This window comes from Morchella importuna (assembly GCF_003444635.1).
Source record: "Morchella importuna strain M04M26 chromosome Unknown Morimp01GS037, whole genome shotgun sequence".
NCBI classification, from domain to species: Eukaryota; Fungi; Ascomycota; class Pezizomycetes; order Pezizales; family Morchellaceae; genus Morchella; species Morchella importuna.
The window spans coordinates 227,760-243,542 of record NW_025763434.1 but is presented as its reverse complement, the minus strand read 5'-3'; the positions used below and the strand labels follow the sequence as shown (position 1 = coordinate 243,542).

General features: G+C 42.9%; 3 protein-coding genes across 3 annotated transcripts; all 3 read left to right on the top strand.

The window, feature by feature from the left end:
- Positions 1-291: 291 nt before the first annotated feature.
- LAJ45_09566 (uncharacterized protein) lies at positions 292-2,283 on the top strand (the record flags this gene model as incomplete). The annotated part of the gene is made up of 7 exons (XM_046119107.1): positions 292-560; positions 626-632; positions 716-877; positions 989-1,103; positions 1,161-1,503; positions 1,559-1,621; positions 1,677-2,283. 7 exons carry the CDS (start codon positions 292-294, stop codon positions 2,281-2,283), a joined length of 1,566 nt encoding a protein of 521 aa, XP_045967677.1.
- Positions 2,284-4,219: 1,936 nt separating this feature from the next.
- LAJ45_09565 (uncharacterized protein) lies at positions 4,220-5,615 on the top strand (the record flags this gene model as incomplete). The annotated part of the gene is made up of 4 exons (XM_046119106.1): positions 4,220-4,529; positions 4,730-4,804; positions 4,868-5,021; positions 5,072-5,615. 4 exons carry the CDS (start codon positions 4,220-4,222, stop codon positions 5,613-5,615), a joined length of 1,083 nt encoding a protein of 360 aa, XP_045967676.1.
- Positions 5,616-11,723: 6,108 nt separating this feature from the next.
- LAJ45_09564 (uncharacterized protein) lies at positions 11,724-12,124 on the top strand (the record flags this gene model as incomplete). Its single annotated transcript, XM_046119105.1, has 2 exons — positions 11,724-11,867; positions 11,939-12,124. 2 exons carry the CDS (start codon positions 11,724-11,726, stop codon positions 12,122-12,124), a joined length of 330 nt encoding a protein of 109 aa, XP_045967675.1.
- Between the last annotated feature and the right edge of the window lie 3,659 nt (positions 12,125-15,783).

Here is a 15,783-nt window from a genome sequence, read left to right as displayed (position 1 = left end):
CCTGTTTCAAAATACAGACATGTCAACGGCGCAAATGATACTTGCCAAAATAAATGGAAAGACACCTGTTAGAGGTAACTGTTTGGGGAAATCTAAATAATCAACACCATTTCACAAGTTCTTTCTTGGAATACGCCAGCTACATATTATACCTACGTAGATGTCAACGACAGCTAGCTAGATAAGTGCCCGTGCGCGTAGATAACCAGCCCACTACGCGCTCTCGTACACGCACCACCAAACCACATAGTTGACTACAACACGCAGTACAATACCCACCTACTACGTACCATGCCATCTTCCTTCTTCTCGCGGTCGCCCGCGACCGCCGAAGACGCGCCCCTACTCCACAAACCGGCGCTGGAGCGGAACCACACAAAGCTGTCCATGCTCGGTCTCGCATTCGCGATCCTTAACTCGTGGACTGCGCTCTCGGCCTCGCTCTCTATCGCGCTCCCGTCCGGCGGGCCCTCGGCTGTCGTGTGGGGCCTTGTTGTGTCCGGGGTTTGCAATTTGTGTCTAGCAGCGTCGCTGGCCGAGTTTTTGGCTGAGTATCCTACGTAAGTTTTTATTGGGTGAGGTTGTGTGGTGCAAGTTGGCTGACATGTGATGTGGTGCGATGTAGTGCTGGTGTAAGTCTATTCCCCCCTTACACATGGGAAAGCTTACGGGGAGAAGCTTAACTTTGATTTTTGGGTTTTTTTTTTCGTGACAGGGGCAATACCATTGGGTTGCGGTCGTATCACCGGCAGAATGGATGCCGTTGCTGAGCTGGATGTGTGGCTGGATTAATTGCTCTGGCTGGGTGTTTTTGGTCGCGACAGGCGGGAGCTTGGCGAGCCAGATGGTTGTAGGCATAGCGAGTTTGTTAGATCCGGTTAGTATTGATATTGAGATTAGTAGGGGCAGCAGTTAGTAGTAACAATTATTAGCACCTGGTAGTTAGTGTTAGGGGATATGCGCATGATGCTGATGTATGGATCGATAGGAATATGTAGCGACCCCGGGGCAAATGCTGTCCGTGTATGTTGCCTTCACGGTCACAGCTTTCGCGATAAATGTTTTTGGAAGCCGTGTGCTGCCGATATTCAGTAGATTTGCATGTACCGACTTACCTCCCTCCCCTAGCTCGAAACCCCGTTTACTTACCAGTCTTGCAGTCATCTGGTCCGTCTCGGGGGTCATCGTAATCTCTGCTACGCTGTTATTTTCCTCCGCAGGAACCGGATATCAAAGCCCTAGCTTTGTCTTCACCAAATTTGTCAACCACACTGGCTGGCCTAATGGCATAGCCTGGTCCCTCGGGCTCCTTCAGGGCTCGTTGGCCCTGACAGGATATGATGCTGTCGCACATATGATTGAAGAGATTCCGCACGCCTCGCGTGAGGGACCTAAAATCATGATCTATGCTGTCCTTATTGGTATGGTAACGGGATTTGGGTTCCTTCTGGTACTATTGTTCTGCATGGGGTCCATCGAGGAGGTTATTAGTGCACCGTGCGGGTATGATCCTCCGAGTGATATTCCATGACTACAATGAGCTAACCAGATCCCTAAGGCCTATATTAGCGATATTCTACCACTCAACAGGGAGTAAAACCGTTTCTATATGTCTCTTAATGTATGTGTCACTACTCTCTTATATCTTCTGCTTTTAATAGGTTATGTATACGTAGCTTCCCGTTGGTCTGTCTCCTTTTTGGTACAACCACGATCATGACCACCTCATCCCGCATGCTCTATGCATTCTCACGAGACCGAGGCCTTCCTTTTTCCTCGACATTCTCGATAATACATCCTAAGCTCCACGTCCCTGTTAATGCGCTTCTCCTCACCGCGGTTCCAGTACTGCTCATGGGCGGGTTATACCTAATCTCCACAGACACCCTGAATGCATTTCTGTCCGCCAGTGTGATTGCTCTCAGCCTTTCCTACGGGTCTCCTGTAGCAATAAATGTATTTACCGGTAGGACGAGGTTGGTTGGGACTAAAGAGGGCTTTAGGATGACCGGATGGGTAGGTTGGGCGGTGAATGGCGTTGGTTTGGCGTTTGCGACTGGTGTGACGGCGCTGTTTATGCTGCCACCAAGTGTGCCAAAGACGTGGGGGGATATAAACTGGTCACCGGTAGTATTTTTGGGTGTTGTTATTGTATCAACGGTTGCGTGGTGGCTGGAAGGGAGAGGGATGTTTGTAGGACCAAGAGTGATACTCATTGAAGAGGAGGAGGAGGGGGAGGAGGAGGAGGAGGGGGAGGAGGAGGAGGAGGAGGAGGAGGACTAAGAGAAGGGGTGATGGTAATATATGGCGTTGATTATAAATTCAAGAGGTAGATTATGATGAAAAGAATGGAAATCGGCGGTTCTCTGTAGTTTTATGTTTGTCTAACGTGATAGTACAGTTTTCAGAGTTTTTTCTTTTGGTTCGGACCCGAGTGTTTATAATAAAAAAGTAGATATTTGGTAGAATTAGGGCTTACATCATGTAGCCTATGATATTGCTAACCTGGAAAAATCTATTTTAGTCTAATCAAACGCAAGTTTGTAGTGTCTTGTTGGTTTGGCTCAACTAAATTGTCCGAGGGAACCCTGGCTCATTGGAGGGTCTCCTTGGTGGGTACTTGATCACCGAAGACCTACCGAGTCAAGCCTTATCCGGAAGATTCCTACTTCGCAGAATATTCCATCCCTTTTCCCTCTTTACTTCTGGAGTTCCATTTGTTCGGAACGATCTCTGAATGGTCGATAATGTGAGTACTCGTGTGAAACCTATTATTCTATGCACTCTAGATGATACTCAGGAGGGTTAGAGTACAAAGAAACGGGTAGATGCTTACATGTGACCATTCAGAAACTTTTTAGACGTAGACTGACCGTTCGCCAATCAAGGTAACTCCGCAATACCGGGGAAGCTTTTACTGTTGTCGGTTGCGAGTAATAACCCGTCTTCGTATGCACAGGGGTATAGGCTGATTTTCTATATAGGTCAGCCGTTAATATCATCCTATAATCTCTATTCGAATAGTGTGCTGTGACCAGTATGATATTTTGAGTGAGCCTGGACTTTGGTCTCGCAAGGATATCTGGAGCTAGATGAACCTGGTAAGCTAAAAACGCCAATAAAAATCTGTAAGCATCCTAACGGCCGTAATGGCTAATATAACTGCACCTATATGTAATCGAATACTCTAGGCTTGTGTTGTGTGCGGGGAAAGATGATGTATTGGAAATGTAAAGGAAGATCCCGAACTAGGAGACGTACTTACCTCAACATACTGCTTTAGAGCAGTAGGGTATGCAATCGTGTGATCCATTCTCGATCGGCCGTGGTAACTTGAGCTGTCGTTTGTCATACCAGTCCCATTGCATACAGATATGCGCATATATACAGTTATCGGTAGGATTATTGCGGAAACAGGGACCGACGATCACGCCGAGAGCAGGGCGATTTTCCAACGCAATAATTCTACCAATAGCTGTACATGTATGCAGTTCACATCGACAACTACGAGGTTGACCTGGCCGGGGCAGGCTAGGTGGGGATAGACACGAGGCCAAAGCTGGGATGCCCTCTTGAGACGTTAACTGTAGAAGTTAGTTTATTGTACTGATTAGCCGGCCGTTGAAGCATTAAGAAAGATAAGCGAATCCATTAAGCCACAATTTTTACCCCCCACGTAGGACCGCATTTTCCAAAACAGGCAGACAGCTTAGTCACTCACAATATCTCACTCGTCAACCATATCCAATTACATCGATATTATTCAATATTTGATTGACTTGATTGAGCCAAGGCTTACATGTAATTATTAATTGATTCTTGCGCTTCATTTAACCTTTTTTGATACTAGCCTTCTTTGTAGCATACCCCTGTTGAGTACATGATGTGCAACCAGCTACACTGCATGATACGTATGTAGGTACATTATGGATTAGAATGTCGAATATCTAGCTTCCAAGTACAGTCACAACGACATCGATTACAACGGAACACCGAGGACAGGAACCTTTTTGGCCGGAACTAATATGGACTTTACGGATAACTTTTCTCCGTATCTACTGATCCAACGGATCGACGGCACTCGGACGGGGCTATTCTTCTCCGAGGGATTTCGTATATAATTTCAAAGTTTTCGAGCTCCCCAATTAATTGAATAGTCCGTCTCAAAGCATTTTACATTAGTTGTCACCTTAAAACCCTTATATTACTATTTCTGAAGATGACTTCCGACGCAAAACCAACTCATGTAACTTATACGCGCCTTGGCAATTCTGGGCTGAAGATCTCGAACCCTGTTCTCGGTGCCATGTCTTTTGGTAATTCCAACTGGGCGGGACCATGGATCCTAGGCGAGGATGAAGCTCTTCCAATTCTGAAAGCCGCATATGATAATGGCATCAACACCTGGGACACGGCGAATGTTTACGGTTATGGTGACTCGGAGAGGATCATTGCGAAGGCTATTAAGAACTTTAAAATTCCACGAGAGAGATTGGTCATTATGACTAAGTGCAATGGAACAGTAGGAGGTAACTTCAAATTTCCTAATATATTGCATCCTTGTCATAGGATTATCATATAGTACAAGTCTATGTATCAAGGGAGGTCATTATCATCAAAATGGCTGTCCTCTGAAGACAAAGTCTCCGCCACAACAGCATTCTTGTACTGTTAATGCAATTTATTTATACAATGGATCAGAACTGATACAATAGTAATTGTTTTATAGACCCTGGTACTAGTATGATGGATATGCTCAAGATTCCAAACATTCCATACACGAAGGAATATGTAAACCAGCAAGGTATGTCATATTATTCGTTCATCCGAAGATCAATAACGTTCAAAACTAATTATAAACATCTAGGGCTCTCTCGAAAAGCTATCTTCTCTGCCGTAGACGCGTCATTAAAGCGTCTTGAAACAGATTACATCGACCTCCTCCAGATCCACCGTTGCGATAGCAACACGCCCTTTGAAGAAACCATGGAAGCCCTTCACGACCTCGTGAAAAGCGGCAAGTAAGTTCTTCTCATACTCTCTCTAATTCCACCTACTAACAGCCTATCAGAGTTCGCTATATCGGTGCATCCTCCATGTGGACCTGGCAATTCAGCGAATACCAACATATTGCCGCCATCAACAAGTGGACGAAATTCATCTCCATGCAAAACCACTATAGCCTCCTCTACCGTGAAGAAGAGCGAGAAATGATACCCTACTGCAAGGCCACCGGGGTTGGTATTATCCCCTGGTCACCCCTCGCTCGCGGCCATCTTGCACGACCTGCTGGAACCGGAGGAAAGAGTGTGCGGGGTGGAATGGAAGAGAATAGATCGAAATCAGCTTCAAAGGGGCTGTACACCATAGGTGCAACGGAGACGGATGCAAAGATCATAGGGAGGGTCGAAGAAATTGCAAAGAAGAGAGGGTGGAGCATGGCTACAGTAGCATTGGCGTGGATCAATGGAAAGGTCACAGCACCGATCATAGGGATGGGGAGCGTGGAGAGGGTTTTAGAAGGATTAGAGGTGGGTTCGAAGTTGTTAGATGAGGAGGAGGTCAAGTATTTAGAGGAACTGTACGAACCTTTACCAGTTATGGGACACACCTAAGCTTGTGTACACTTGGCCTCTATACCTTGTGTTGAGATATACTTATGTAAAGTAAATTTTATTCAGTTCCGATCATACCTTGCGGCTGAGGCCGGAGTACCTGTATGACTACATGACATATATACATACAATTCATCTCATCACGAATCATACATACAAGCCTCACACTCAGATATTCGAAAATCCAATTGTCTTTCTTGATCTTTGATGACCAGCGAAGGTTCATAACAACCATGGTTATAATATACATGTATGCATACAAACACACATTAATTGTACGTATTTATTAGAGCGTTTTGGCAACGGCACTTTTCCAAATTTCTAGGCCAAAATTTGAGTTCTTGGCTCTGCGCTGCTAGAAGCGATTCCGTTGCTTCTTTGGTGTGAAATCGCAGTAGATCCTTGAAGATCAACCTGTAAATGCTTGTAACAGCGCAGAGCCAAGAACTCAAATTTTGGCCTAGAAATTTGGAAAAGTGCCGTTGCCGAAACGCTCTAATTAACATTAGATCAACTAATCAGCGAAGCATACACGCACATAATCGCACCTCATATGTAAACTGGACCGTTGTTGAATACATACCGTACAAAATCACGGAATCGAAGAGTTTTGCATGGGATGCAATAACAGTCGTGCCCAAAAACGTTAGGAGTGAACGAGTCTCTACTCGTATCTGACGTTTGTGGACGTACCATATAAAGATACGCCAAGCTCATGCAATAGTGGCCCAGTTCAAAAAACGTCAGTACCTACATACATGTAATGCTGCCACATCCCGGCTACTGGATTTTGTATGGGAACCGCCCATGGCAACCAAAAAGCAGCCAATGAATTTTGGTCTTGGCCCTGAAATTTGTATGGGGGAAGACACTTCATATATACTCTCAAAAATCTAAATATTTTCCTAAAAATACAAAAAAATAATCAAATGATAGCCATCACCTTAAAGAGCATCAGTGGAAAAGAGGGGATGGAGGTTGCGTTGCAAAAGCTGTAACACACAATTCGAATAACCTCTTGGCCGCCAAGTGTCCTTTTTTTTGAATCGACCAATAGCAGACGCCCACTGGCCCTTACAGCCCAAAATGGGGTTCTCAGTACTTACCCTTAAACCCCGGTACATCTACGGATACCTATGTTCAATAATCCTACGGGGACGTTCAATTAAACGCATGTGTGGCCACGTGGACCTTTTTTTCTCTTCAGAGTAATAGAGGTTTAGCCACACAATTTCGAGCATTTGCACAGATCTAGAGCTCCTACGCCTCCGATTGGTTACGATGTGCATGATCAAGTTTTTGTCCAAACTGCCGGAGTTTCTAATTGTGCAGCTAACGCCCTCTATCTTTCATTTATCTCAACCACTACTCGTATTTTCGTGACGTTTGTAAAAGGAACCGCTATTGCATACCATTGTGGACTTAGCGCGTATTTGTATGGTATGCAATAGTGGTTCCTTTTACAAACGTCACGAAAGTACGAGTAACTGGTAGAGCGCTAGGAGGATGCATAGAGTATAGAGTAATGTTCTTATCTTTAACCTGTAAACCGTTATGAAGAGAGATCGGAACAGTCAGACCACCGGCTTAATCTTGCTCACGTGCATGGTTATGCACCAGTTCGTGGGTTGTGTGTTTGTGTTCTAACAAGATAACCATATGGCCGCGTGGTATCTGTGGAGATCTTGGTCAAATAGATACAACTAAACCCTTTAGTTTCCCGGGTCATTCATAGATAATGGTCGTTCATATGACACTGGCACGTACGGTGCCAGTGATGGATACATTGATAGGACTAAAATCCGGTACCAATCTTTTAGGGGCAATGGCAATCGTGTGACAGATCATACGTGGTTGCCTACACCGACCGCATTTGCAGCCTTCTTCTCTCTGCTTCAATGAGTTACATACTCTACATTGGCCCGTTTCCAAGTCAATCACTGGCGAACCAGCTATGCTAAAGAGAAGGGGGGGGGGGGGCGGTCAGTGCGCTTTCGCCTCAAACCTGTCGGGTGCTTTATCGATTCCTTTACCGGATCATGAGGGCGTACATACCGTCCAGGCCAGGTAGCTCTCTAATAACTCAGACAACTCAGACATGGTGCTACATATGTATCTGATCACTCCTGCTGAAGCTGCGGCGCCACTAGTTAACTATGAATATTGACGCAAAAAATGCAGGGGTACTATGAAGCTGGCATGGAGTAAGCTGTAGATAAACTCACCCCGCTATAGATAGCTATAGCGCCAGAGTATTGTTCAATGATATGAGAGTATGCAGTATATACTTCGAGCTTTATGGTACCAGGTGTAGTCTTACCAACATTCTAACCACTAGCTAGGTTATTTAAGACGCAGTTCTAGGAGCACAAAACCGAAATTTGAAACTACAAACATCAACGGTTTGCACGTGAAAGGCCCCTGAATATCATGATCAACCAATCATTGACACTCACATACCCAAGCGCCTTAGTTTCTTCTTGAGGATAAACTAAGACGCAAGATTTAAAAAAGCTCTTTTTATCCCAGGCTAGAAAGGCCTATCATGCTGTATATAAGCGTTGCATGCATGTTGCAAAGGCCAGCTGGGCGCCACAATAAATGACTTTGGGCCACATCACTACATGTAGGTAGGCAATCTCCCTCTAGATCTATATTACTACGGGTACTATGTGTAACGTACATACATACCAGTAGACGCGACGTTTTCCATCGGAATTTTACTCTAGAGAAGATCCTGTTTCGAATTTCGATCTGATCAGTAGATCCTTTTTACTGCCCGGTCACGTTTGATGCATATGACAGAATTAGTTTTAAGCCAGACCGGCTCAAAGTTGAGACAGACTTCGAATTCCCTTTGGCATTCAAATAGGACTGGAAAAAAATAATAATCGTAATGCCACCGAGTAGAACTCCTTGCACCTTATTCGATAAATGAATTTTAACCCAGCATCATGCAGGTAGAGTATGTACGTAATTCAAAAGAGCACTTGGGCATTACTACATGCAACTACTCGCGCGTTAATTAAATGGTCGGATATCGTTGCAACTAGTATACGTAGTCTGCATTGCTTACGTATATAGTACTCTACTATACTACGTACTTAGCGCAGGCGCTTAAGATCGATATATATAATATATATATTGCGGCAATTATCTATATCCACATGTTTTAACTACGGAAGAAGTCCTTCATTAATTCAAATTCAAGTCTGAATGTCGATAGTCTAATAGATATCTATCTCCACATGTACCTGGAAGACAAAATTCCGCCACGTACTCATATCGTTTAGATTCCGGCTACTAAAAGTGAGTTTTAGAAGTTTGTATTTATGTAGTTTGATACATGCATTCAACTTTAGGTCAACTTGCGTATACAATTAATGAATTAAACATAAAAAAAAAAAACCTCAACTTGCGCCGTACGTATACCTATATGTATCCACTAATATTAACTTACTGTATAACATACAATAATTCTTACCCCGAAAATAGTAATCACGTCTACTGGCATGGTTTTTATTTTAAATTATACACTAGATGCACTATAAATATATTATGGAAGGCCGGTTCTACATATAATAGTACTATATACGTCATACCATCATGTAGGTTTAAGAATGATACGATCGAGCACTATCGATCAGAATTACCTAATAAAGTAAATTATAAGTACATATTATAAGTGCACGGAATCTTGAGGTGGATCTATTTGGAGTGTGGACCAGTGCAGCTGTAATGCCGGTGCTACGGTATACAGAATGTTGAATACGCCCGCAATTGAAGTCGACACGTAGCTTTAGTTGTTGAGCGTACATTGATACAAATATTAATTACAGCAGCATGATATATATACATAGTGCCGCGAAACTTGGAATAAAGAACTTTCCCAACTGTCATGCCCCTAACTATCCCCCAAAAGTAAGCTCGAATTCAATTCGATTGTATGTTATATTGTACGTATCGAATCAATCCAAACTTGATTAGATACCTGCTGACAATATCTGTTGAATCATGTCCCAGTTCTCGCCCGTATGGCTCCCCAAGAGGCCCAGTATTGCTGTTTATTTCGCATTTGATGCCTTCGCGTGTGCGCATGGCTAATAATATTAAGGTAGGGATTCGGCGCGTGTTCATAAGTTCTTGGATTCCAATAACGTCAATAACGTCAATACTATTTGGTTACCAGCGCATCTTTTGGCACGCATTTCCCCTTGGTAAGATCTGGCCTCACTTGAGCTCTCCATAGGGAAAAGGTGGTACTAATTGGCCATAGTTAGTGACTATGTGAAAATGTGGAGAGCTCTGATCTGCAGAACCGATTACTACATGTAGTAAAATAAAACTACTCATGCCTGCGCATTATTGGCTATGCATGCACCAACGCTGGTTTCAGGCAGCTTACATAACTACATGTAACGGCAGTACTTTGAGGCGCTAGCTCTACTACTACATGTAGTAAGTAGAGCTCTTTAAGCATGTTGAATTGAGGTTCTCGATACTCCCTTACTAATCGGATATCTTCATTAATACATGTATTACTGAAGTTTTAGCAGGCGCAGTACCTGCAGACTGCTGCCGTCTGCCAGATCGAATCTGGTGGGTGACAAATATACAGTCGGTACATGCGGTACAGCTATCGGTGAGGTTAATCGATCGTTACACACACAACGTGCAACGTTGTCTCTTTTTCTTCAAACAAACCTCTTAGGAAAACAAAAGCCTAAAACTGAACTTAAGGATTTTTATCTCTCCTTCGATCTTGAGAAACAGACTGCATAAATCATAAAACAATTTAGATCGTGAGTGCTGAAGATCGATCACTATCTACACCCGAGTCTGACATAATTAGCTAGCTAACGCAGAAAATCAAACAATAGGTAGACATGATCTAACAGCTACAACGTACGGCTTATACAAATGGATTCGAGTCCCATAAATCCATGCTCCAGTCTCATGGATCTGGGTGACCATGATCCTATGGATTAATCGGACACAACCAAGATTATGATATCTACATCGTACTTAAATTCGATCATGATATCATGGATCAAATATACACTCAGGATAACGGCACGAACCATTAACCAAGAGCACATATTGCTATACACAACACAACAGGCATACTACTCCTATTGACCCATTGGGTTCAAATCTACCGTAACTTGAAATTAGTCGGTTCAAATGTACATATACCTATCAGTAACTATAGCCTCCCCACAGCTCTCTCCTCACCCGGGGAAGAACATTTACCCTGAGTATCTCCTAATACATGTTAACTAATTGCATTCAAAGATAGTGTTACCATGGTAGCCATTCACATGTGCGTGGGTATAAATAAAATCCTGAGTGTTATAAGATTCTCAGAAGTTACATTGGATTAAACAAGATAACGACTAAGCTAACTCGAGTTCCTAAAACAATCAACCACTAGAGTACAACGCATGTATATGCGTCAAAAAAAAAAAAAAAAAAAGAAACGGAGAGAGAGAATCTATGGACAGACGCCAGGGTCTGGATGGTGGCTCGTATCATAATGAGTTCTTAGAAACGTTCCCAATGACCAGACACATGTTGGGGAGAATTCCGGGGTCCAAGCACATATCCGAAACTGGAGTCTGGCATGAGCTTTTCCTCTCTGAAGCCGAAAGTATCAATTTTTGATGACCGGATAGTACCACGGATATGCTTCATATAGTTACAGACACCGCTCCTACCACTGAGGCCGGGTCCCCGGCACTACTGTGGTACTGAATGGGTCAGCTATGGGTGGATGCTCCTGTCAAAACCATGGATGAGATGTTCTAGAAAAAACTTCATCTTCTGAAACTTACCACAGATTCCTCCAACTCTCCTGCATGAAAGCATCACCGCATCAGGGCCGAGCACTGGTTCACCTGTCGACAGCTATCACCAGTAGTGGTGGCTGTAAACCTGCCATATTTTTTCTCGTGAAAGCTAATCAGAGCTTTGTCAATTCTAGTAACGCTTTTATCTTAAATACCGATACCCAGCGGTCAGCTTTGCACATTAAAATCCTCAGACCAATTCTTTAGATCTCACAATACAATTCAGCAGCTACCACTGTACTACAGAAACATCATCACTATGAGTTCCGAATCTTCGAATTTCTCAAGTGGAAGCCCGAATGGTATGAATAGTGCCGGGTTGGCAGCTGCAGTGGTTGCGGCTGTTGCTAGCGTTCTTGGTTTATTTAAAGGCTGGAAGCTTTGGAAAAAAGGGAAAGCCACCGTGAGTAAATTATCAATGAATTCCGCCCGAAATTATTGGGCTAAAACTAATTATTCTGTGTTAACTACTAGAAAGATAATACGGATATAGAATCCAATGCCGATCGCGAAGATACCTTCACAATCTCAGGGACCCCCGATAGCGTGAGAATAAGCAGAGCGTCCAACACGCGTACGAACCTCACTATTCAATTCATTTCTCATCCTCCCATGTATCCAAACAATCATCGTGGGTACGCGGCCTCGCTGCCCAGCTAATAACAGGAGGATCACGAGTAGAAAGATCAAGAGGTTAGCTTAAACCCATTGGCTCCCTTCAGTCTCTTTATCTCCCGATTTTATTATACAACGCTAACTTTTATAGTTGAGTGTACATTTTTAAATCCCAAGTCCCACAAGTTTGCCGTATCTTAAGTAGGCGTGAATTTTATGTGGAAGAAAGCCCTGAGCTCGAGCACTTTGATGTCGCATAAAGAAGTTTATTAAGTGTCTCTGCGTGGTTTATAAGTCCGGGTATGGATTCTCGAGATCTCTCTTGTTCATTTCAAATTTTGGTTATTTTAGATCGAGCTCGGAATCTAGGGTAGTAGTGTTATTTGAGATTTCAAGTCGAGATCAGCTGTAAGAAGAAGCATTGTTCCATATTCCGCCAATCTTCAAAACTTTTAGTATTTGGAAACTTTGAGCTTGCGTAATTTTCCCTAGGTTTATCCCAATATCGCATCTTTGGTTTTGGTTTCCTATATAGCTATATTCTCATTTGTTTTAAGAGATTATATACCGGAACTACTTGAGGATCTTAGGTCTTGTACTAGATTATGGTAAATACTACTCTAATATATATACACAGATCAAGTTGGTCAGTAGCATAGTACAGGCAGAGGAGGCAATGTACAACATGAATCGATTTTTTAAGTCTTAATATCGACGCGTCGTCCCTCATATATTAGAGCCCCGTGAGAAACTCGGGAGTTTTAAACTGAATGTATGACAGACAGTTTTAAACTGGTTAAAAACTGGCTGTCGAAAACCTGGGTGTCATGGTCATAAACTCAACAGCCATTTTGGGAGTGGGCTAGGGTAATTTTAGGGCAAAAATTGGTATTTAGGGTGGGTTAGGGTAATTTGGGTGGTCAAAATTAGAAAATTGAGTCTGAGTTTATGACAGTTTTCAGTTAAAAACAGCAGTTTATGACAGTCCGAGTTTATGACGCAGTTTATAACTCCAGCTCTGAGTTTATCACGGGGCCCTATCATATATAACACCAGCTATGGTAATCTTGGCCTGCATGTCTTAGCACCAGGGTATATAAATTGATATTGCATTCTAAATCTTAGGACTAGACCTTATTACATCGCCAGTGTATCACGCTAGTAGTAACTGAAGTTAATAGTTTTCATAATAGTTCTCGTACTAAAACATCACTCTATAGTCTTGACGACTATGGAACTAGGTGATAATCTGGTTGCTCCCCCCACATGAGAAAAATTAAATGACCATGATCCGCATACAAATTCTGATTGATTAATTAATAAGCAGCGACTTTATATATATACATAGTACTAGGGATTAAAAAAAAAACCAGAGTTCCACGGTTCCAGGCTTTCTAGGAAGGCTTTAGAGAGCTAGATATTCTTTAGTTTGGTTCAGAAAAAGTTATTACGTGAGTACTACTTAAACGAGGCATTCAAGTAATTCATCTTAGAAAGAATTCAGCATGTCTCTAAGTTGTGATGTGGCCGAGCTGGGCTCAGGCAACTGCAGGAAAACGCAAAAATGCAAAAAAGAATGAAATCGAGAGATGAGATTAATGTATAGAAAGACAAACACTCTTCTGAATTACAGCAAAACCTGTCATAATTCTACCTCCGCGGTGGCCGAACTCTGCTGGAATTATCGGAGGGATGGAATTTAGAGAGAGGTATTTGTTAGCAAACCACAAGTTTTGTTCCCTCTGAACGCTAGAAGTTTGGTAGGGATGAAATTTCGAGAGAGTGGAATTATGATAGGTTTCTCTGTATATGGAATTAAAGTAGACTATTTGTTGGGTGGGTTTAATGGTTGTTTGGGTACAGTCGTCTCTGGGTCAACTGCGAACCCGGCTCGATGACGAATAGCGGCTTTTGTTGGCCTTTGTTGGATTTTGTTGGATTTTGTTGGCTTTTGTTGGCTTCGATTGCACGGCCCATTGGCCATCGAACCGGGTTCACCGTTGACCCGGAAACGACTGTAGTTATAAAGTTGACTTTGTTGATTTTCACAACGGTTGACTAGAAACACGTCCCCATCGATCATGATTATTGTACACCACGGCACATATATATCTCATCCATCCTGGTATTGACATATACGTACTATTTACTAAATGTATACCTAGGGGTCAGTTGTATACTACATGGTTTGTACATTGGATTTGGGGATTTACGCTCGACTACTGCAATATTTAATTGGGTAACCATAGATGTTTACCGTTTATTACAGCGAGCAATATATAGAGTGAACTAGGTAGGTTAACTTATCCTATTTCAGTTTGATACCATCAGTTCATATCAACCCCTCTACTCATATTGCCGGTTGTGCTTTCCCTCCTCCTTGTGCAGACGGGCACCAGTATGTAAGTATGTTGACCTGATATGCATAATTTACGTTAATTGCCCTGGAAGTTTCTATATGCGCTATTATTGCCATGCTCTCTGTTTTGTTGCGATTGTTAATTCGGCACTACTACATACATGTAGCTAGGACAATAGAAAGTCGAGCACTTGGACAGAAAGTCCTGCGCCTCTTATTGGCTAAATCCTTGCCATTATATACTAGTATACTATACTCACCAATTCTATGGATGGTCATATGAGCCAAATATATAATTGTGAAGTATGCAGCGCAATCACTACATGTAGGTTAGGTACTTAATTCGACCATAGGAATAGCGGTCACGTGTGCCTATGTATATATTAGTCTTTTTTGCTAGCGCACTTACACCCGCATTTGAATATCATTGAAACCCTCTTTATCACTTGGAATGAGGTATATAAACATATGTGTGTGGTGGAGGGGGAGATAAGTGTTTGGGTCCGGATCCAGTATTGAGGCTGCGCTGGTATACCGCCAAAACTCGAAAAATTGGCTATCTCCGGCCAGGGATTATCGCTCGAGTGATTGGTTGAATGGCACCGATCTGCATCAGAAGTTTCCCACACAAGTAATTTTGATCTCTGGAAGCTAGCCAATTTTTCGAGTTATGGCGATATACTCGTTCGCTTGTCAGTACTACTAGATGACGCCGGCAGTCTCGACTCTACTATCTCTCAACGTCCTAGTATTGCTGGCACCTTATAATATAGCTATAGAGGGCTAGGATTTTGGTGAGATCAATTGATTGAGAAGAGAGGCAATGAAATTTGCTTATGAGCCGTGCTCTCGCAACCTAGGCGAGTGATATTTTATGAGTTCATGAATATATGCAACTGCGTAAACACTAGTACCTACATGTATCACGAGGTATGAGAGGAACCCGGCCCTGTGCATCAAAAGCTTTTCTGCCAGTCGTTTATAGAGACGTTTGTATTGCTAGCAATACAGGTTGAGCCACAGGCAACTCATTTACACTGCGAATGGCCGACCACATGTATTTAGGGTTAACACACAGTTTGGTTGAAGGTTGCATAATTTTAATATGAGCAATAAGATAGACCGATGGGTGGTTTCATGCACGTTGTGAGCACATTAACTTTTCCCAGTTGATTTGAAAAAGAAAAAAGAAAGAAAAAACCGCTGCCCCATAAATTAAAAGCTGTGAGGACTGGATAACCGGGTAGATGCCGTTTCAACCAGGCTCTGTGTGAGGATGTGAGGAGGTTCCGAAGGCCGAGAAACACCTTGAATGGGACTGTACCAATAATAAACGCCGCCTTCC